Source organism: Megalobrama amblycephala, linkage group LG1 (assembly GCF_018812025.1).
Source record: "Megalobrama amblycephala isolate DHTTF-2021 linkage group LG1, ASM1881202v1, whole genome shotgun sequence".
Lineage (NCBI taxonomy): Eukaryota > Metazoa > Chordata > Actinopteri > Cypriniformes > Xenocyprididae > Megalobrama > Megalobrama amblycephala.
The window spans coordinates 53,581,170-53,605,106 of record NC_063044.1 but is presented as its reverse complement, the minus strand read 5'-3'; the positions used below and the strand labels follow the sequence as shown (position 1 = coordinate 53,605,106).

Genomic DNA, 23,937 nt, shown 5'->3' with positions numbered 1-23,937 from the left:
GTTTTGACTGTTGCAGCAGGTTCCTCCTTTCATAACATGAACATGAATATTTGGCATTTCATCTGTATAGTGATTGTATCTCATCAAGGTAATTTTGACATTTTTTTTCAGTCAAACAGCACTTTAATTAATACAAGCTCTTCATTGATTTATGTCTTTTATTCCATAGGTATCAGTGGTGATGAAATCCGATTAGATCAGTCTCCTGCTGTGATGAAGATACCTGGAGAAACAGTGAAGATCTCCTGTAAAATATCTGGTTTTACAATGGCGAGCTACTGGATGCACTGGATCAGAAGCCAGGGAAAGCTCTGGAGTGGATTGGGAGCCCACATGGAAAAAACCTATATAAACATATATGTTTCAATATAGGTTTTGATATAGGTTTTACATATATGTGACATATATAAAATTGGCCGTTTTCCTATATTATATGTACATATATGTACATATATGCACACATATATGTACACATATATGCACACATATATGTAACATATATGCACATATATATGTACACATATGTACACTATATGTACACATATATATATATATATACACATATATGTACATATATGACACATAATATAGGAAAACGGCCAATTTTATATATGTCACATATATTAAAAACCTATATCAAACCTATATTGAAACATATATGTTTATATAGGTTTTTTCCATGTGGGACCAATTTCACGTGTTCGTGTAGCGGTGTGTTTTCTGCGTTGTGTCGTAATCAAAGACAGACTGCGAAAAATCTTGCCATCAGGTCCTCACTTTATTCTGTATAACACAAATGGCAATATATGAGGACTTGTGCAGCATACAAACAGCATGCGGCAGCAACGCACAACGCTGAGAAAGAGAGATATTAAAAGTAACTTAAGTAAAGAAAAATAATCAACGAAACATCTGAATGTACATCACAGAGGGGTTTTGGATTACAATCATACAAATATATCATGTGAATTCAGCTGTTACATGAAACATGGCCTTAATTGAATCACCGCAAAAACTTTGTGCGACCTACCGCTGTGATGTCTCATGCAGACTGGGAAGCAGCAAAGTGCGTCAACACCCCAAGTCAGCATGGCGGCAGGAAACCCCAAATATGGTCATGGCAAGTGGAATCACAAAATAATTGTCTAAATACATAACTGCTACATTCGCACATACATAAGTTCTTGCATAATTTTTTTTCGTTAATTCTTAGTTTTTGCCTTGATAATAGAAAATATGAGCTAGGCATCATGTATGACAGTCAAAAATGAGATATGAGCTACAAAATGACCAGATCCTGCCATTAGCTATATAGAAGACATATCTTGTATGTATAGGGCATATATATGGATATGAAGAAGCAATACAGGAGACCTATATTTCCTGTATATGCACATATATGCACCCCAATTTTGCCTATATGTGGCATATATACACATATATGCAGTATATATACGCATATATGCAGCATATATATAGCATATATGCAGTATATATGCGCATATATGCAGCATATATATAGCATATATGCAGTATATATGCGCATATATGCAGCATATATATTATCATATATGTGCATATATGCAGCATATATGTACATATACACTGCATATAGGTTTCATATATGCGCATATATCCACATATAGGTTCTTTCCATGTGGGAGAGTAAACACTGGTAGTGTTTATTATGCAGATACAATGGAAAACCACTTCACTATGAGTGAGGACGTGTCTCAAAGTACACAGTATCTTGAAGCCAAGAGTCTGAGAGAAGAGGACACTGCTGTTTATTACTGTGCTCGACAGACACAGTGACTCCATCTGTTGAAGCAGCTTTACAATAACTGAGGACTAATGAGAAAAGACCAAATATTAAACTATGAATCATATACTTGCTTTCCTTTCATGATTATGAAGTATTAGTGCTCATGGATATAGAACCATCATGATATTTTCCCCAAATTTTTCTGATACTTCCTAGTTTGTATATGGAATCAACTCAACATACCAGCCTGGTCTCATTGTTAATTCATAGGTATTAATATGTAACTTTCAAAACGTACACAACATACATTTTTTTTAAAACGTACAATATTGCACAGTAAAAAACGTTGGGTTATTTTATTAACCCAACCGTTGGGTTACACATATTGGGTCACTATGTTGGGTTATTTACCAAAAATGTTGGGTCATTTTAAAATAGTTGGGTTATTTTTAACCCAACATTTTTTAGTGAGTGACACATCTATAGCACTAAAACGTAAAATATTTATGTTTCCTTCATGTCAAGATATGTTTAATTTCCCTTTTATCGCTTTGATAAATGTAAGATCTCGAGGGCGCAGCTTTCAAATTTGGCTGAATCGCAAATGGCACCCTAAAACCTTACGGTCTTCCTCTTCTTCCTTTGCACTTTCATGACATAATGCCGCTTTGACTGCCGAGTAAAGTCTTCTGCGTAGCTCGCAAACTTGCAGGCTCAGCTGAATTGTGCATTGAGGGCGCATAGCAGCCGCAAAAGGGGCATCTAAAATGATGATTAGGACAACCCTACAGAGTATTCAGTGAAAAACGTCTCGGTTACGTATGTAACCCTCGTTCCCTGAAGGAGGGAACGGAGACGTACGTCAGTAGTGACCGACGAAATTGGGATATCGCTAGAGAGCCCTAATCAGCTTCGAGTGAACTAAAACAAGCCAATGGAATTGGCGTGCGATATTTGCATAATGCGCACCGCCTCCGACAGGTGTATATAAATAGGAAGCAGATGCAATCGCACTCTGTTTTTCGCTGAGGAGACAACTTGTGTCCGCACTACAGCGAGGGTACAGAAACTGTGGCGACGGGACGTACGTCTCCGTTCCCTCCTTCAGGGAACGAGGGTTACATACGTAACCGAGACGTTCCCTTTCAGTCGGTCACGTTCGACGTACGTCAGTAGTGACCGACGAATTGGGATCCCAAATAAAGCGCCACAGTTACGAAACCCCTTCCAGTGCCCAGCGCAAGCTCGGCCACCCATAGCACCAGCTGGAACGGTGAAGGGGGCGAGCTTACGCCGAGAGAGTTTACTGCTGTCTTACCGAATACCCACTAAGTAAACTAGACTACACTGGGGAAGCGAACCCGTAAGGGATGCTGCGGAGACCACAACCTGCCCAGTGGGGAGGAATTTACGTGGGAAATACACATATGGACTGGCCCGTAAGCCGTACGCATATGGAGTCCCTGGGATGGCTCTGCCTGGTAGGGGGAGACTTATCTGACAGGTGACCGCAGAAGCTGGCTCTGCTAAGGGAAAGACACGGACTCACCCGTAGGGAGTTTTAAACCGTGGATAATTACACATATGGGACTGCTCACGTAGAGGAGTCACGACATATGGACCCCAGCCAACAGACAGCGTCAGCGACGGATGTAGGCCTGGCATCAGACACTCCGCAACGTCTGAGCCGAAGGGGGAGGCGGAGGAACTCGACAGGGTTCGCCAAGCGGGGAACACGACTGGAGTGAAAAGTATGCACGTATCCGGCCCAGGGGGCGGGAATGGCATTGCAAGCCGACACTTAGAGCGGGTACAACAAGTCTACCGACTAGTGGATGCGAGTACACGTGAAGATACCGGCTCTACACGTAGGCTATAAAACCTAGCGAACGTGTTAGGTGTCGCCCAGCCCGCAGCTCTACAGATATCTGTCAGCGAGGCGCCATGAGCAAGTGCCCAGGAAGAGGCCACTCCTGGTGGAGTGGGCTCTCAACCCGAACGGGCAAGGCACGCCCTGGGATTCGTACGCCAGGGCGATGGCATCCACTATCCAGTGGGCCATCCTCTGCTTGGAGACAGCCTTTCCCTTCTGCTGGCCTCCGTAACAGACAAGAGCTGATCTGAGGTCCTGAAGCTTTGCGTTCTGTCTACGTACACACGCAGAGCGCGGACGGGACAGAGCAAAGCTAGGGCTGGGTCTGCCTCCTCCGAAGGCAGCGCTTGCAGGTTCACTACCTGATCTCTGAAGGAAGTGGTAGGAACCTTGGGCACATATCCGGGCCGGGGTCTCAGGATAACGTGAGAGTCACCGGGCCCGAATTCCAGGCACGATTCGTCGACCGAAAATGCGTGCAGATCCCTAATTTGCCAACAACTGCATGGTGATGTGCGGCAATAGCGGCAACATACACCTTGAGGGTGGAGGGAGACAGCCTTCACTCCAGGCCCTCATGCAGGAAGGAAAGCACAGATCTGCCGAGCATAATCGGGGGTCCTCTCGAGAGAGGAGCACCATTCAACGAACCGGTTCCACTTCAACGCATAGAGGCTCCTAATGGAAGGAGCTCTAGCGGAAGTGATGGTGTCTACGACCGCTTGCGGGAGATCACTCAGAACCGCCGCATCCCGTCCAGGGACCACACGTGGAGGTTCCACAGGTCGGGACGCGGGTGCCACAGGGTGCCCCGTCTCTGAGTCAGGAGGTCCTTCCTCAGAGGAATCGGCCAAGGAGGGGCTGTCGTGAGGAGCATTAGGTCCGAAAACCAGGTCCGAGTGGGCCAAAACGGAGCCACTAGCAAGACCTGCTCCTCGTCCTCCCTGACCTTGCACAGGAGCTGTGCGAGAAGGCTCACTGGGGGAAAACGTACATAGCGTAGACCCCGGGGCCAGCTGAGTGATAGGGCATCCGTGCCGAGCATGCCGCCGGTCAGGGAATAGAACCACTGGCAGTGGGCAGTTCCTGGGGAGGCGAACAGATCTATCTGGGCCTCGCCGAAAGCTGCCAGATCAGCTGGACCGCCTGGGGATGGAGTCGCCACTCATCCGCAAGTGGAGGCTGCCGTGAGAGCTCGTCAGCTGCACGGTTGAGCACACCTGGGACATGAATGGTACGAAGCGACCTCAGATGCTTCTGACTCCATAACAAGAGATGGCGGGCGAGTTGCAACATGCAACGGAAGCGTAGACCACCTGATGGTTGATGTACGCAACGGCCGCAGTGATGTCCGAGCGGACCAGTACGTGCTTGTCTGACAGCAGCTCCTTGAAGCGGCCCAGTGCAAGACGTACTGCTAGCAACTCCAGGCAATTGATATGCCAATGCAGTTGAGGCCCCGTCCAAAGACCCGACACTGCATGCCCGTTGTACGTGGCCCCCAATCCGGTGGCAGAGGCATCTGTGTGGACCACAGCGTGCCTGGACACTTGATCGAGGGGCATTCCTGTCCGCAGGAACGAAGGGTCTGACCACCGGATGAGGGTGCGACGGCAGCTCGGTGTCACGGGGATACGGAGCGTGCCGCGCTGCCACGCCCATCTCGGGACCCGGCCGCAGAGCCAGTGTTGAAGCGGCCTCATATGGAGCAATCCGAGCGGCGAGACCATGGCTGCAGATGCCATATGCCCCAGGAGCCTCTGAAGTCTTTCAGTGGGGCCGCTGTCCTGCGCTTGAGCGAGCTCAGGCAGTTCAACACCGACTGGACGCACAGTCCGTGTGACCGAGTCTAGCTCGAGACCGAGATAAGAGATCCTCTGCCCGGGGCGAGTTTGCTCTTGTCCCAGTTGACCCGAAGACCCAACCGGCTGAGGTGAGCTAAAACCATGTCCCTGTGTTCGCACAACTGCTCTCGTGAGCTGGCCAGGATCAACCAGTCGTCAAGATAGTTGAAAATACGAACGCCTTGTTCCTTGAGGGGAACAATGGCCGCCTCCGCAACCTTCGTAAAGATGCGGGGTGACAGGGCCAGCCCGAAGGGTAGGACTTTGTACTGACATGCCCGACCCTCGAACGCAAACCGCAGGAAGGGTCTGTGTCGAGGAAGAATCGAGACATGAAAGTACGCGTCCTTCAGGTCGATCGCTGCAAACCAATCCTGGGGACGGACGCATTCGAAAATGCGCTTCTGCGTGAGCATCTTGAACGGCATCCTGTGAAGATACCGGTTCAAAATGCGCAGATCCAGGATTGGCCGTAGCCCACCACCCTCTTTGGTACAATGAAGTAAGGGCCATAGAACCCTGACTTCATATCGGCTGGAGGGACCGGCTCGATTGCATCCTTCGCCAGGAGGACAGCAATCTCCACCCAGAGAACAGGTGAACTGTCCAACGACACCTAAGTGAAGTGGACACCCCTGAAAACCGGGGGACGCCGGGCGAACTGAATCACATAGCCGAGTCTGATAGTGCGAATGAGCCAGGGGGACGGGCTGGGGAGCGCTATCCAGACTTCCAGACACCGAGTCAGCGGGACCAAACGCACCACAGACGTACTGGGGGTGGGGCAGCGAAGCAGAGTACGGGGACCCGACTCGGATGGCATGGTAGAGGCCCGGAGTGTGATCAGACTCTGCAAGGTAGCAGTGCATATGGGAGACGGCACACGGGGTGCGGCCTGCACCATCACACTGGCACCTGCTGGCGATGTGAGAGGGGGCTGCGTCGGCAAGGCGGGGCCTCGCACGCTGACAGCCACAAGCAGAGTACGGGGACCCGACTCGGACGGCATGGTTGCGGCCCAGAGTGTGGTCAGACTCTGCGAGGTAGCAGTGTGAATGGGAGACGGCACATGGGGTGCGGCCTGAACCATCACACTGGAACCTGTAAGTGAGAGGGGGCTGAGAGTGGCAAGGCGGGGCCCCGCACACTGCCAGCCATACCCTCTCGGGATCTGGAGGATCAGACAACAGTTCTATTCATGGGTACTGCTGGACTCCGGAGAGCCAGCGGCAGAACAGACCAGAATTCTCCCCCCCGGCCCTCCTCCGGGGAGAAAGAACTGTTTACCTCAGCTCCAGGTCGCCATATCTCCAGGACCGCTTCCCGCTAGCCAACTGGGTTGACTGCAGGGCTAAACGGGCTGGGTTTTAGGCCAGCTTGTGAGATGAGTGCATCGAGAAAGCGTACTTTGACAACGACACATCCCAGCAAGACTAGCCAGGGGTGTTTCCGGACCACCACGGTGGGCATTGTCTGGCCAGGGGCCTGCGCTATGACTTGCACCATGCGTAGCTCAACCCCGACTCAGAACTACCCAGATGCAATGAGTGCTTTGGCCTACCACGGACTTGCCGGTGACCAAGACCCATGCAGGGCAGAGGTGGTGTGATCGTAGCACTGCCACCCCACCCCAGAGGGTAGTGAGAGAGAAAAAACTTGTAATGCAGATTATGGCCCCTTTGGCGTTCCATATTTGACACCAAAAAAGGCTACAAACCGCCAAGTTTTTCCATGCACGTCTGGGCTAAAGACAGGGGGCGGGGCAAGGCAAGTACACGTCGCACCACGCCCCCAGGGGCCCGGGAAAGCATGGTTGTCAAGTCTGAATCTGATTCAGCATGAGCACATCACAACCGTGGGACACTCAGCCTCATCTTCACGTTCAGAACTCAACAATACTCTCTCCAATGTAGCAGTCGACATCTGATCCTCTGCTGGAGCCCTGACTAAGACGCTAGGTCCCCCATGAGAAGGACCAGCAATCCATGCAGAGGCTACCAGCCATGTTGGACCGTGAACGTGGCCGTCCAACTGGACGACACACGGCGCACTGGGCGCCGACGTGGCTATGTTGAACTAAACATGAACCACCCACGAACAAAGTCACAACATGTTTGCGATGCACTAGAGGAGTGGGGGGCCCACGGAGAATGGCTCGGCGGGTAATGCCCCACTGTGATCCTCTGGTCACCCAGGCTTATTAACCAAAGTAGTATTTCTCTGATTCAGAAAAATAAACTAGATCGGGGAATAAGTGAGGGGACTCCACCTCATTAAAGGCACTCGAGTCTCGACCGTGCATCTAGAGCGCCAGACAGCACGCAGGGTCGCCAGACAGCGCGCAGGGTCGCCATGGCAACGCGCGCTGTCAGCTGGCAGCTAGACGGCACACGGCGCGCTGAGCGCTCAAACCCTTACGAGAAAGGCGAGACAAACAACGCGCCGACGTGGGCATATTCTCATAAGAGAATATGAACCACCCACAAACACAGTCTCAGCACGCTAAGCAGACATGAGAGAAAGTGATTGTGGCCGTCAGTGAGGATAGGAAACGACCGCCTCCAGAAACGCACAGACAGAATGACGTCTTGAAAAAGACGCAGTGTCTGTCTGTGAAGCTCTTTTAGAAACTTTTGTTCTTTGTGCCGAAGCACACAGGGAACAGCCGCGATGTGACTGCAGGAACAGCTTTCACTCCCTGAATCACATACACAGAGGAACCGGCCCAAATCGCAAACCAAACGGGGCAAATAATGCTGTGAAAACAGCAGTTGAGAGCTGAATAACAGCTCGGAAAGCTCACTCTGGAAAAGCTCGCAGCCTCGCTGTACGGTGCCATAATACCAGCACTGTAGAACGAAAGCTCTTCAAAGGCTTGAGAAGTCACTCTCAATCTAATAGCAGGAACACACAGGTTGGCTCCGAAGCGAAAGACAGAGTGCGATTGCATCTGCTTCCTATTTATATACACCTGTCGGAGGCGGTGCGCATTATGCAAATATCGCACGCCAATTCCATTGGCATGTTTTAGTTCACTCGAAGCTGATAGGGCTCTCTAGCGATATCCCAATTCGTCGTTCACTACTGACGTACGTCGAACGTGACCGACTGAAAGGGAACTAGAGAATTCTGCATTAAGGTTCAAAAGGTTCAATGAAGTTCTATATAGAACCCTGTTGTTCTTGACTTAACTTTATAGAACGCTTTATGCCAAAAAGGTTATTTACAAGGAGAAAAGTCTTAAACAATTACACATTACTTACATGTTCAATGGGTTATTGCATTTTGTTTTCAGTTAAAATGTTTTTGAGCCTAAAATATGAAGCCTGACCAAACCCTTTAAGGTTCCATTTAGAATCTTATCTTTTAACCCTCTACCGCATAGTGTTGCCATATGGCAACATACACTTTGTGTTCATTTCCTTGCCACTGTCTCTTTAAGAGAACAATCTGTTTTTTTTTGTTGGTAAGAGAAGACCTTAGGTTTAGCCAATGATGTGCTTTGGTTAAGTCACATGACATGCAATTTTTTTCTGTGGCACGATTTCTGACAGACTAACTCTTGTCGGTAGTTGCTGAAAGCAAACTAAAATGTCAGTAACAAACAAGGACCCGCCCATGTCACATTCACAAAAAAAAATGTTAACATCATCTCAGGTAAGTTATGATGACATTCACCACTCAAAAAAAGTTATGAAATTAGTTTTTGGTAAATTGATAAAATGTCTGTGTTGTCATATGGCAACACTGTGCAATAATGGAATGACATTATTATAATAGGTTAGATAGCTAGCAAAGGCCAGCTGCAGTCTGTTAAGCTGTAACAATAACAACATTAATGCTAGTGATATAATGATGATTAGTTGTATGTTAAGGACTGCCATGGCATTTGTATTATGGATTAAATCAACATCAGAGACCTGCCACCACAGCCAGTACTACTGGACCAGACCTACCACCGGCCTACCATTGTGTCTCAAAAAGGTGCAAGTGGATGTAAGTGTATTGTTAGGGTGAAGTGCACCAAATGTCATGTGTACATGTGTCTCACCTCTGAAAAAAAAAAAAAATGCTTTTTGAAGTTTCGTATAGAAAAAAGGTGAAGTTTCAAGGATTATGGGGGGTTCATGTTCATAACCTTCCTCTCATAAGATTGCGTAATGTTGAATTTTCATGAACTGCAATGTTTTGGGTTTTATGTCAATGTTTTATGATACATGATGAACAGTATTAGATTTGTTTGTAACTGTCTACATTTGCTATTTAAATAATATTCATGAAAAACGTAATGAAATTCAAAGAATATAAAGCATTATTGAGCAAAAGAGAATGGAATAAATAAAAGCACAAGAAGTTGGAAAATATGTATAAGGTGTTGTTTATATTTACTGGTAAAGCTTATAATAGCACCAACTGATTCAATACAAACAACATTTCTGAGGAAAAATATTAACTATATACACTTACACTTATTCTAATTTACTTCCACTATTGTACGTTGTTGCCATATGGCAACATATCATTAAGTACCTTAAAATAATTTTTTTTTTTTACAGCACTTCAAGTTAAGCCATTCTAAGAAAAGGAAAAAGAGTAAAATATGTTTTTATAGATTTATCATAATGCGTGCGATAGAGGGTTAATTTCCAATGTGATACCATAATTATCTCCATAACTTCAGGCCTCTATACAAAAGTGCTCTTGCTTTAACCAATAAAAAAGCAAACTTAATCTTGTAAATAAAAACAGGGCCTCACTGACCTGCTGAAAATACTCATATGCAAAGCCACCTGCTCTGTCAGTGCTCAGCAACAACACAATGACTACTGCAATCCCATCACTGTCAGTCACACCTAAAATACCAGCATGTCTCACTTCTGTTCTCCTCAATGACCTTTAGACAGGCCCTCGAATGGCCAGTGGTCCTCCAGACAACAGCTGCCACAGCCAACTTTCATCCTTGAGAAGCTGATGCTGTTGTTCATTCATTGTTCAAAAAAAAAAAAAAATAAATAAATAGTACATTTTTTACTTGAACGTATTGTAACTAAACAATATATGCCTGTGTAAGTCCAGTCTAGTCTCCTCAGACACAATGCAATAAAACAATAAATGGAGTAGTAAACCTGGAGTCTTTGAGTAATTGATATTATTTATCATTATTGGCTTCTTGCTGTTTAATTATGTAATTATTATTATTAATTAGCATGATGCATTCTTACGGTTCCTGGCAAATAAAATGTTATATTTGATTTATTCTGTGTTCTTCTGAAATTGTTATTTCAGCTGATTAAGTTGAATCTGGTGTTACAGCACATTAATGTGCAGAATGAGTCAAACTGAAGGCTCATAAATGAATGGAGCAGCAGACACTTCATCTGAGACCTTTTGATTTCTGTCTATCAATGACTTAGCAGTTTGTATGAACGTGACTTTGTTGTGAGCAAGCAGTTGCAGCCAAAGGTATTAGTTCCCCCTGCATCCTCTGACTATGATCAGACTGGTGATTTTGTGTTCGTGAGATCTGTGCCCAGCTGTTTTGAGAATCTGAGTGACATTGGCTCAATAATGAATGACTGTAAGTGAACAGGCCCACTAAATAAATATTTAAATTAAAACACAACTAGATTAAAAATCTTTACACCTGCAACAGGCTGTGAACCTCTATATATGCAAATGATTCAGTAGGGAGGATCAGAGTCACTCAGACACTCACAGGACTGTGTTATAAACTGAATCCTCAGTCAGTGTTTATGTTCTGCTGCAGTGCAGATAAATATCTTCTTATTCTCTTCATTTGACAGTTTTATGGTGATAATGGAAATGTTACACTCTAAAAAATGCTGGGTTAAAAACAACCCAAGTTGGGTTGAAAATGGACAAACCCAGCAATTGGGTTGTTTTAACCCAGCGGTTGGGGTAAATGTTTGCCCAACCTGCTGGGTAGTTTTATTTAACTCAACTATTGTTTAAAAATTACTGTATTGCTTAATTAAAATTAACCCAAAGTATGTTGGAAATGAACATTTATTAATGTTCAATGAATAATGATTAAACAATAAACATTTATTAAATTGCTTATTAATAAATTTATATTAATAAACTATTAAACTATTAAATTTATTTTAATAAAATATTAAAGCTTATTAATAAACATTCACCTTTTGTCTATTATTGTCGCCTCCAATTGCATCTGTTTTTTAATTTCCCAACTATTTTGGGTTCATTTTAAGCTAGCGATACAGCAATTTTTAAACAATAGTTGGTTTAAATAAAACTACCAGCAGGTTGGGCAAACATTTAACCCAACCGCTGGGTTAAAACAACCCAATCGCTGGGTTTGTCCATTTTCAACCCAACTTGTGTTGTTTTTAACCCAGCATTTTTTAGAGTGTACTTTATGGAGTTCTCCTGATGATTATTTCATGTGAGAATTATTGTTGTCAATTCATTTTTTCTAAAACATCTAACATATTTTTTCTCTGTTTGTCAGCTGTTAGTGGTCAGCCTTTGACCTCTTCAGATTCTGTGGTGAAAAGACCAGGATAATCAGTCACTCTGTCCTGCAGTGCATCTGGATTCTCAATGCGCAGCTATGGATGCACTGGATCCGTAAAAAAAACAGGGAGAGGACTGGAGTGGATTGGGTTTATATCTGGCTCAAGTGTATATTATGCTCAGTCTCTTCAAGGCCAGTTCTCCATCACAAAAGACACCAGCAAAAACATGCTGTATTTAGAGGTGAAAAGCCTGAAGACTGAAGACACAGCTGTTTATTACTGTGCAAGAGATTCACAGTTACACAAAAGACTGCAGGGCTGAACAAAAACTATTCATGTACGAGATCACTGAAGCAATTACTGCAAATTTTCCCATATTTCAACACATTACTTGTTTAGAAATGTTGTTTAAACATTTGAATACTCATGTATAAACAACGTCCCAAATGAGAGTATGAATTTCTGGGCTGGTAATAAGGAAGGTCAAAAAGATAATAGATTCAAAGTTTGGAGGAATGATCATTGAGTGAGATTCATAACCTGAAGTGAGTGTACTGTACATAAGCACCTGATAAATTAATCTGAAAATAATAGGCTGTTGTTTGATTCAGACTCAACAATGTTCAATCATGCCAAATCTATTTTAAAATGTTGGCCTACTGTACATTTCCACAGTAAGATAAACACTAATCTTTATATCTTTCAAGTAAATTAATACACTGTAGTGGTAAATATAATCAACAATGAACAAATCCAGATGATGAATCCAGAAATGAATCCAGATATAGGGTTGATTTTTTTTTTCTTTTGGTCTGACCCTCCTTTTATTGATATGAAATCTGCTGGAGGATGGGCTATGCCAATTAAAATGTACTTTCTGCCTTATAAACTCTTCATATTTTCAGTGTTTTGTCATTGAGATTTTTAACAAAAACTACTCCAAAAAAGCGGCGGTATCAAATATTACTCTAAAACTGTTGAAGGACGATTCACCATCTCCAGAGACAACAGTAAAATGCAGGTGTATCTGCACATGACAAATCTACAGGCTGAGGACACTGCTGTTTATTACTGTGCCCGAAAAACACAGTAACACAAGAGGCTGCTGAGCAGTACATAAACTTATGTGATTTAGAGAAACTGTTTGTGCCACACGTGATTCAAAAATAATTCACATAGGTATCTGAAAAAAACAATCCATCCCTCATTAATAAATGTCAACTTTAAACCATGTAAAAAATTTTTTTTTTTTTAAAAACTAAAAAAAAAAAAAAAAAAATTTACTCACTCATCTCATCTCTATGATCAGTGTTCACATTTGCCTTATATTGTATGTTTTGGGAATGTGTAAAGTTTTCATGATTCTGGGATTGGATAAGGATTTGGATCAATTAAAATGTATCCACTTAACTTTGCTCTGTAAGTATCTACTACAAGTCTGAGCTAGTAAATAAAAAGTAACAAACAATACATTGAAAGGCAGACATGGAGGTTAATAAGGACACAGAAAATGTAAATGTGCCTTTAGAGGGCAGTCTATGCAAACCTACTTCTTGTCTCTTTTAAAAGCCCCCACTCTATTCATCTACAGACACAAAACTTGTTTGACTTTCCTGCATCAGGTTCCTCTTTTCATAACATGGCAATGGATATTATTGTGTCTAAACTGGGTTTTATCGTCATGTTTGCTCTCACAGAATGTAAGAAGGGCTTTTGAAAACCTGTTGACAATCAGACTTATTCATGTGTACTGTTGTAAATGTTAATGTTGAACTGCTTATTTTTCAGTCTGTTGGTGTCAGACACTGACTGAGTCTGAGTCAGCGGTCATTAAACCTGGAGGATCTCACAGACTTACCTGTACAGCCTCTGGATTTAGCAGTGACCCATATTTGGCTTGGATCAGACAGGCAGCAGGAGGAGGTCTGGAGTGGCTGGCATACATCTCACCTGGCAGTACTATATACTACTCTCAGTCTGTTCAGGGACGGTTCACCATCTCCAGAGACAACAGCAAGAAACAGATGTATCTGCAGATGAATAATATGAAGAATGAAGACACTGCTGTATATTATTGTGCAAGAGAGCCACAGTGACAAATACAACTACAGCACTGCACAAAATCTGAAAACAACAAAGACATTTATCTGTATTTATTTTATATATAATCCACTGGCTCTTTACAATGTAACAAAAAAATTAAACAAAAAAATGACATTAATTATTCTCACAAATCACAAATATCATCTGAGCAATTATAGTAAACTTGTTAGTTCAAAACAATACTGTAGAAAAATATTTTTCATACATGTCTTGAACTACTATAGTCAACAACACCCTTTATACAGTGGCATGAAAAAGTATGTGAACCACTTGCAGAATCTGTGAAAATTAATTTAAATAAATAATTTTAATAAAATAAGTGAGATCATACAAAATGCATGTTATTTTTTTATTTAGTACTGTCCTGAGTAAGATATTTTACATAAAAGATGTTTGTGTTTAGTTCACAAGACAAAACAATAGCTGAATTTATTAAAATGGCCCCATTCATAAGTATGTGAACCATTGATTCTCAATACTGTGTGTGGTTACCTGATGATCTACGACTGTTTTTATGTTTTGTGATGGTTATTCATGAGTCCCTTGTTTGTCCTGAGCAGTTAAACTGAGCTCTGTTCTTCAGAAAAATCCTCCAGATCCATGCAGATTCATCAGTTTTACAGCATCTTTTGCATATTTGAACCCTTTCCAGCAGTGGCTGTATGATTTTGAGATTCATCTTTTCACACTGAGGACAACTGAGAGACTCAAACACAACTATTAAAAAAGGTTCAAACATTCATTGATGCTCCAGAAGAAAACAAGACGCATTAAGAGCCGGGGGGTGAAAACTTTTGAATTTAAATATCAAGGTAAATTGTACTTAATGTTTCTTCCAGGAAACATGCAAGTATCTTCTGTTGCTTCCGAAGGGCAGTACTAAATGAAAAACAACAATATTTAAATATAATAAGAAAAATTGTGACGTCTTCATCCTGTTCAAAAGTTTTCACCCCCAGCTCTTAATGCATCGTGTTTTCTTCTGGAGCATCAGTGAATGTTTGAACCTTTTTTAATAGTTGTGTTTGAGTCCCTCAGTTGTCCTCAGTTTGAAAAGACAGATCTCAAAATCATTCAGTCACTGCTGGAAAGGGTTCAAATACGCAGAAGATGCTGGAAAACTGATGAATCTGCAGGACCTGGAGGATTTTTCTGAAGAACAGAGCTCAGTTTAACTGCTCAGGACAAACAAGGGTCTCATGAACAACCATCACAAAACAAACAAAAAGTCGTGGATCATCCAGGTAACCACACACAGTATTGAGAATCAATGGTTCACAAACATTTTGAATGGGGCCATTTTAATAAATTCAGCTATTGTTTTGTCTTGTGAACTAAATGTAAACATCTTTTATGTAAAATATCTTACTCAGGACAGTACTAAATAAAAAATAACATGCATTTTGTATGATCTCACTTATTTTATTAAAATTATTCACATTTTCACAGATTCTGCAAGTGGTTCACATACTTTTTCATGCCACTGTATGTGTAAATAAAACATCTCATTCATGATTATATTATCACTCATGTATTGCATTTACACATTTACATTTATTAGTAGACGCTTTTATCCAAAGTGACTTTTAAGAGAGGAACAAAGCAATTCGTCAAGGATTCAACAATATTTGTAATATACAATGGCAGGTTTATTTGAGATTAGTAAGCAAGCTAGAGAAGAGAATACATACATACAGAGATATTTTTTATTATTGATTCTTGAAATATGACACTTACAATGATAGTTGACCCAAAAATAAAAACTATTCCTTTAGTTTATTTTGTCCAGTTTTAATCCAAACAAATAATTTAAGCCATGAGTCATAAAACTAGATGGATGTAAACATCGACTCATGTATTGTTATTGTCTGCATAATGCTGTTCTTAACTCTCTGATCTCTTTGTGAATTCCTGAAAGTGAGCCAATGCTAAAGATGCAAACACTTTATGAAAGCATTTTAGGTCACAGAACTGAAGCTTCACAACAGTATCCTGATTTAACCTGATTTAACTCAGTTAATAATATGCAAATGTTCACCATCCACATGAGAGAATAAGAGTGTCAGTTTCCTCGAGTACAGGATCAGTCACTAACACTAGGACAAAAGCTGTGTGGATGTCCTGTCTGACTCTGAAATCAATCATGAGTCAAATTCTACTCATTTTATGTGTTTTTTTGCCATGTAAGTGGATTCATTCAATCTCATCAGAAAAGTGAATCTTTCTGTTGCTGACTGTAATTATTCTAATATTTATATAGAAACAGATGAATTGAGACTGACTCTCACAGTATGTTTTTGTCTTTTTCAGATGTTTCTGGCATCTCTCTGACCTCGTCTCCTGCACAGATTAAAGCTCCTGGTCAATCAGTGAAGTTGTCCTGTCAGATCTCTGGATATGCCCTCAAAGACTATGGCACAGCTTGGATCAGGCAGCCTCCTGGAAAAGCCATGGAGTGGATCGTGATCATATGGGGCGGTGGATCGATAGACTCTGGAAATTCCTTCAAGAGTCGCTTCACGATTTCCAGAGACACGGACCGGAATGAGCTGTACTTAGACATCAGCAGCCTGCAGACTGAAGACACAGCTGTGTATTACTGTGCAAAGACAGACACAGTGGCTCAGCTCAATGTGAGAAAGTGACAAAAACAGATCTGCAGATCATCAACACAAAGATCAACACACTCAATGCCTGATTCATGCTCATGATCATATTCAAACACATTACCAGACACTAAAGTGACCTGAGCGTTAAGGCATCTAAGATTATTATTTTGAGTCTGTGAAAAGAAATACTATTTGTTGTTATATTTTGGTTTAACAATAAATATAACCTATATTAATATAATTTATATGAATAATAAAAAACTGTATATAAAAGTGTATTGTAGAAATGTATCAATGCTAATATATTATATAATATAGTCTACTATAGCAGCAGAGCTCCACAAGAGGAAGTCACTAACTTAAATATTAAACATGACCCGTTTCTGAAGACTTAATAATTATCAAACAATTATTTTATTACATTATAAATTATACTAAACAACCATGCAGCATACTGACATTTAAATTACATGAAGAAAACAGATAAATTGAAGTCCACAATAAACAATTCTGTACTTAGTAACTCCTCCTCCTCACATTAATAATAATCATGTACAAGGCCTGAGAAAGAGACTAGCAATGTATGATTTACCTCTATATAACACACAAATCCAGATCACTGTTCACTGTCCACTGAAAGAATAGAAGCAGAATTTACATTTAGCAAACGTTTTAACAATGGTGTCAATGAGCACTGGCATTTCATATTTGTGGTGATTGTTTCTCACAAGGTAAATTTGACATTTGTGTTATTCTGGAAAACAGCACTATGATAGAAGCTCACTGTTAATATGATTTATGTCTTTTATTCCACAGGTATCAGTGGTGATGAAATCCATTAGATCAGTCTCCTGCTGTGAAAAGAGACCTGGAGAAACAGTAGATCTCCTGTAAAATATCTGGACACAGTACTTCATGCACTGGATCAGGCAGAAGCCAGGGAAAGCTCTGGAGTGGATTGGGAGAGTAAACACTGGTGAAAGTTCCGAATCTGATTATCTTATTTACGCAGACTCTGTGAAAAAAAAAAAATCACATTTTTACTTACTATTTATATTTATTTGTTTCTAACTTTAATTATTTTCCTTTCATCCAATGTAAAATTTCTAAAATTTGATACAATATTGTCTCTGTAACTCCATGGCAAAAAGTGATCAATTCATTCAAATGTACAGTACTCTTGCTTTAATTGCTGTAGTGACGCTCAAAAATAAGCAAAGTCACACATCAGTGCAACAACCACCACTGTCAGTCACATCTTGAAATGTCAAAACGTCTCCCTCCGTCCTCCTCACGGACCTCATTTAGCCAGACCCTCCTCAGGGTATCACATACAAGCACCAGTCCTCCAACAACAGCACAGATCTACAGTATTAGCAGCTAACGCAATTTAAGCTTGAAATATTAATCAAACAACATCCCTTATGAAAAAGAAGTGCACTTTTTTCATACTTTTATAAAGTGTACTTATTATGCGAATAATATATTTTAAAATACTTAAGTGTGAATTAAATGTTTTTGAAAACTAAATGCATATGTAATTTAATTCATTTGTATTAGAGTTTAAATTTATATTAAATGCAATTAGTGATTTAAAAGTGATTTTTTGACCCACTTAAGTGGGACTTTAATCTTTTTAAGTACATTCATAAATGCTTATATTGTCTTTGAAATATGGTTAAAGTGTACTTCCAAATGTACTTAGATTTTTCATAGTTAGATTTGTTACCTGAATTCAAACTGAGTTAATAAAATAAACTTTTAAATAACATTAAATTGACTTTACTCTAATGATTGACTAAACCAACACTAAAATATAAGTGAATTTAACTCAGTGTAAATGAGTTTACAGTACTCATACTTATTGGTTTACGGCAATCGGTTTCCTCAAATGGTTTGAGTTACCGTAACTTATCGGGTTTTAGTCATAATAATATAGATTAATGTATAATAATATAATTAAATATATTTGTAATGATTTTTTCTTCTAATAATAAAGTTACAAATTTACTATATTTAAAATTTATTTCAAAAATCTATCAAAGTGTATTTTATAACTTATATTATATTATATTATATTATATACAAAATATACACACATACACGTATGTTTTTCCCATCTTCATCTGATCACTGATTAACAGTGAGGGCAGTGCAGCAGATTAAGACCCTCCCTTAATCAAATGAAGTCTGAAACATCGTCTGTTCTCTGTTCAATAAATGCTTCAATTTTAAAAGCTTATTCACACACCAGAAACACAGTTTTTGCATGAAACTGCATTGGTCTTAGAGGAAGATGAATCTGAGTTATATTATTATATTTGTACTGGTTTCATGTAAGTTTAAATCTGCTTATCGATCTCATTAAGAAACTTTCTAAATATGAATATTTAAAACCAATGCTGTTTTAATTATGTGAACATTTTGTCTTAGTTCCAGATGCACATGGTCAATCACTGACCTCTTCTGGCTCTGAAGTAAAGAAACCAGGAGAATCAGTCACACTATCTTGTGTGGTTTCTGGACTCTCCCTTAGCTGGATGCACTGGATCCGTCAGAAACCAGGGAGAGGACTGGAGTGGATTGGCCGAATTGACAGTGGCACTGGCACTATTTTTGCTCAGTCTCTACAAGGCCAGTTCTCCATCACAAAAGACACCAGCAAAAACATGGTGTACTTGGAGATAAAAAGCCTGAAGACTGAAGACACGGCTGTTTATTACTGTGCAAAAGAGTCACAGTTAGACAAAAGACTGCAGCCGCCAATCAAAAACAGAAGTGCAGACAGACATGACTAGAACATTTACATCCCTGGGAATTAAAGAGTTGCTCTCTTTGTAGATTCTCTTCAGCTTCATTGGCCAAAATATTATTAGAACATTTCAGTGATCTGTGCAGTAGTACAGAGGGTTTGTCTTTCTCTTTATATTTGAGCCATATAGGTGGCACTTCAAGTATGTTTTTTTTCTCATCACAATCCATTCAAACAAAAATACCTCCACTTCTCCCATTCTGCATCATATTTAAGACCTCAAGAGATAATAGCAAGAACCAGCTGAATCTTCAGATGTGCAGTCTGAAAATTGAAGACACTTCAGTCAAACAAAAACAACAACAGCGGCTATAAAAATGAATAAAGTCACCAAAGCAAAATGCCATTAAGCATGCTGGGAAATCATTAAACCCTAAAAAAAAAAAAAAAAAAAAGCATCATTCTTTAATATAATATTGTTTGTTCAAGACAACTCCATTAAATTGTTAACATTTGGGGAATATGGATGGTCTAATATGTTTATATGAAGATATTTCAGATGTGACTCAAAAAAAAAAAGACTGAGTTATGTTTTCCTAAATAAATATTTACTGTGGCATAGAGCATGATGCTATAGCAATGCCAGTTGGTTTATTTCCCAGTGAATGCATGATAAAATATGATAAAACTGTATATCTTGATTTGCAGTTTAAGCCACGTTGGATAAAAGCATCTGCCAAAAGCATCACTGTTATTGAATAAAACTATAGTTACTTTTTTTTTTTTTTTTTACATTTGGGTGGGGTTGTATTTCCATCACCTACTTAACACAAGAAATAAATATAAACAAAGCATGTGTCATTAATAATTACTCATAATATTTCACATATTCGTATGAAACGCAATTAAAATTATTGATAAATAATTAACCTTATTGTAAAGTGTTAACATTAGTAAACTACATTAGTTAACATGAATTATGAACTGCACTTATTGTTACGGGTGTATGTGCTGGAGAGATGAAGCGTTCACTAAGAGCCACAAATAATAGACTTTAATGATTATCAAGGAATATAATACCATAGAACACATAAACACAACAGAGAACGGACAAGGAGCGAAGGGAGTGAGTCCATATATATAGGGAGTGCTGACGAGGAGGTCCAGGTGAGGATGATCTGTGATGATGGGGAGATGACGAGGGAAGTGAGTGCAGGTGTGGAAACACGAGGATCATGGGAAATGGAGTTCGGGAGACAAGGGATCTGTGACACTTATACAGCATTTATTAACCTGTTAGTTTTAATTTTAACATTTACTAATACATTAAAATCTTGTTAACATTAGTTAATGCACTGTGAACTAACATGAACAAACAATGAACAAGTAAAGTTAAGTAAAGTTAACAAAGATTAGTAAATAGTATGTATTGCTCATGGTTAGTTCATGTTAGTTACAGTTTTTCTCAGTCGCTTTGGTGCATTTCTCACATCACTATTTACATTTGCACAACAGTTAGTTCAACCTCCACAATATTTAGTCATTTGTGCACATCATAGTAGCAGTTTCTCATTCCTTTGAACAAATTGCAAATGCTTTTGGACATGCATCAATTGCTTTCATACAACTCTCTGCTGTTTTATAACATTATCATTTGCTTATGTCATGTCAGTCAAAATTAACTATACTTGTGAATGCTGAATAGTCATTCCATATAAAACTAATAATCCTCATTTCATTGCTTGAGTCATTACATACAAAAATGTTGAACTAGTTGTCAAAATCTGTCAAGCAAATTTTAAACATTTTTTAAAATCTTTTTTTCCTGAAAATGTCTCCTAAATTGAACAATTTCTCTCAAGTGAATCTCAACTTTCACTGATGAGAAGGGGTGTGTGAAGCATTAGTTGCAACCAATGATAAGCCACTTCTCTACAATCACTGTCAGAGCTGAATCATATAAACCCCCACTTTACAAGCATATACAAACCAAGCAGGACATATTTTGTACCATTTCTACAATACTGTGACACAGAAGTGGAAGGTCAGCCTCATGGAAGAGGGGTAAGGGTGCGGGGAGGAAGGGGAAGGGGACAAAACAGGGGAAGAGGAAGAAGAGGCCAATAGGCAGATCCCTGATGAAATCAGGGCTACAATTGTGGATCATGTTGTCAATCACGGCCTCACAATGGCTGAGGCTGGTCGAAGGGTGCAGCCAAATGTTGGGAGAACCACTGTAAATTCAATTATCCAAACATTTCGTTGGGAGAACAGGTGTGTATAAATGGACAGTAATTCAGCACTAAACAATCTGCACTGCACTACTGTCATCGTGTCATACATGAAGCTTGCAGTGGGACAAGAACTTGTCACTGTACATTTTACATTTAGACGTACAGCTTTACTGCATCACACATTTAGTGTATTGTAGTGTACAGTAGTGTTACAGTAAAGATTTGCCATGTGTACTGCAATATTGTTTACAGTTGTGCACAGCTCTACCCAAAGGGAGTTTATGTTTGTTGCAAATAAGGGTGTATTTTTTCTTTTGCACAATGCTGTGAACAAATTAGAATTGCAAAGAGCATATGCAGTAAAAATGTGAAACATACATATTCAGTGTCTTGTACTCAGTTACCTCACTAAATACAGTAATGTGTAACTTTACTGTATTTTTCAAATGGCTGTGCAAATAGTATATAGTGCTGTCTTGAGCATTTTCAGGTAGTGTCACGAAGATCTGACTTTTTTGCATTGGAAAACATTGACAGAGTAAACTGTCATAATGAAAACATGACAAAGCCATTTGACTATCTTGTTCATAAACAATGGTGTCAGGACTTTTCATCTTGATGACACTGACACTTTCATTGACACGAATACTTGCTTTTGAGGAATGACCTATCCATTTTGAGCAAGTGACACGCTTTTGCAGGTTATCAACTAGGTTTTGCAGTTTGTACTAATTGTTTTGAGAACTGCATTAACTGTTGTGCAAATGTAAATAGTGATGTGAGAAATGCACCAAAGCGACTGAGAAAAACTGTAATACATTAATGTTTAACTAATGAACTTTATTGTAAAATGTTACCAAATTATTATTATGGAATATTAGCCTACTAGAAATATAAAGTCAAGAAAGTTGTTCCTCTGAGGGTGCAAATTTACTTTAAGTCAAAGCAATGGTGATGTCAAAACAGAGAAGCCTGTAAACCCGCATATAAACGCTAGAGGGCGAGAAAGCAACATCTTGAGACATCAACACGACATGTACAGTTGATTTAAAAAGAGAGAGAGAGAGAGAGAGAGAGAGATTGGCCTAAAGGCAGCAATAATATATAGCCTACGGTATATTTACAGACTGTTTTGTTTGTTTTCATGGGGTCTTGATACATATTATTTGTGATTTTTACCTGTGTGTTACTTTGTAAGGTCTTTGTTAGATTTTACTGTTAGAATTTTAAGCAATGACTATCATAGTCGCCAGTTGAATATACTGTAAGGGCCGGCATACACCAACCCGTAGACCTACCCAATAGGGGCAGTAGACCCGCTTAAGTTATTTAACTAAATGAATGGTCTGTTTATATATGAACGAATTTAATAGCCTAAGTCACTGTCGAATTATGGAACTTTTTGACTTGCTTTTCTTAGCAGTGGCTCTTCTTATTAAACCTCTTCAAACATGCACTTTTTATTTATTTATTTTAATTTATTTTTTGTGTGTGTTTGAACAGTCAGGGTTTCGCACTATCGTGGACATCTGGAAATAGGATAGCTAGTAATCAGATGTAATTTTAAGGAATACTAATCAAAATGAATAAAATATTAAAGTTTTATGGAAAATATGTTTTGCTATTTTATCTTTGATTATACTATGTCTGTGATTCAACAGCATAAGAACAGCAATATTTCAGGTATTTAGGAGAATATATAAGTCTTATAATGCATAAAATATTTTGAGCTCCTTCATAAAACTCCCAGCATGCACTGCAGAATGAATAAATTATGCAGCTTTATTGATACCATTGTTGAGATTGATGTGCTGATTTTTGATATCTGTGTGTGTCTAAATAATGCTGCAGCTGTTTTTTGTTCATGGTGTTTACAAATAAACTTGCTGTAGTTTCACAGTGGTGATAATGAAAAACATTAGTCTATTAATAATGTAACAATGGACAAAACACCGACACATAACTATCAACCCTCAAAAACTTTTTTCTCCACATTTGCGTCTGACATAAACGTGACTTGATTAAGCAATCAGAGACAAAAAAAAACTGATGTATTAAAAAGTCGTGGGTAAAGAGCTCAATTAAAGCTCATTGATCTCCTCAATGGTAACATCAAACCCAACAGTTTGTAGTTTCTGCTCCTATTTATTCTGTTCTTGTTCATCTTTTCAGTGGTTCTGCTTGTTAACAGCAGGTGTTCATCATTAATGCTCAATCATCACTTAAATATTAACTTAATTATCTCACTGCAACATAG

The 23,937-nt window shown here is 40.0% G+C and overlaps 1 protein-coding gene, 1 pseudogene and 2 gene segments (V, D, J or C); all 4 read left to right on the top strand.

Annotated features, from left to right (window-relative positions):
- The window catches only part of LOC125274624 (polymeric immunoglobulin receptor-like), an 859,185-nt gene that overhangs the window by 667,608 nt on the left and 167,640 nt on the right, over window positions 1-23,937 (top strand). The window lies entirely within an intron of this gene.
- LOC125274978 lies at window positions 37-1,862 on the top strand (annotated as a pseudogene).
- LOC125274919 lies at window positions 13,389-14,079 on the top strand. The segment is given in 2 exon segments: window positions 13,389-13,682; window positions 13,771-14,079. Coding segments are annotated over 2 exon segments (369 nt in total).
- LOC125274801 lies at window positions 16,096-16,787 on the top strand. The segment is given in 2 exon segments: window positions 16,096-16,268; window positions 16,396-16,787. Coding segments are annotated over 2 exon segments (402 nt in total).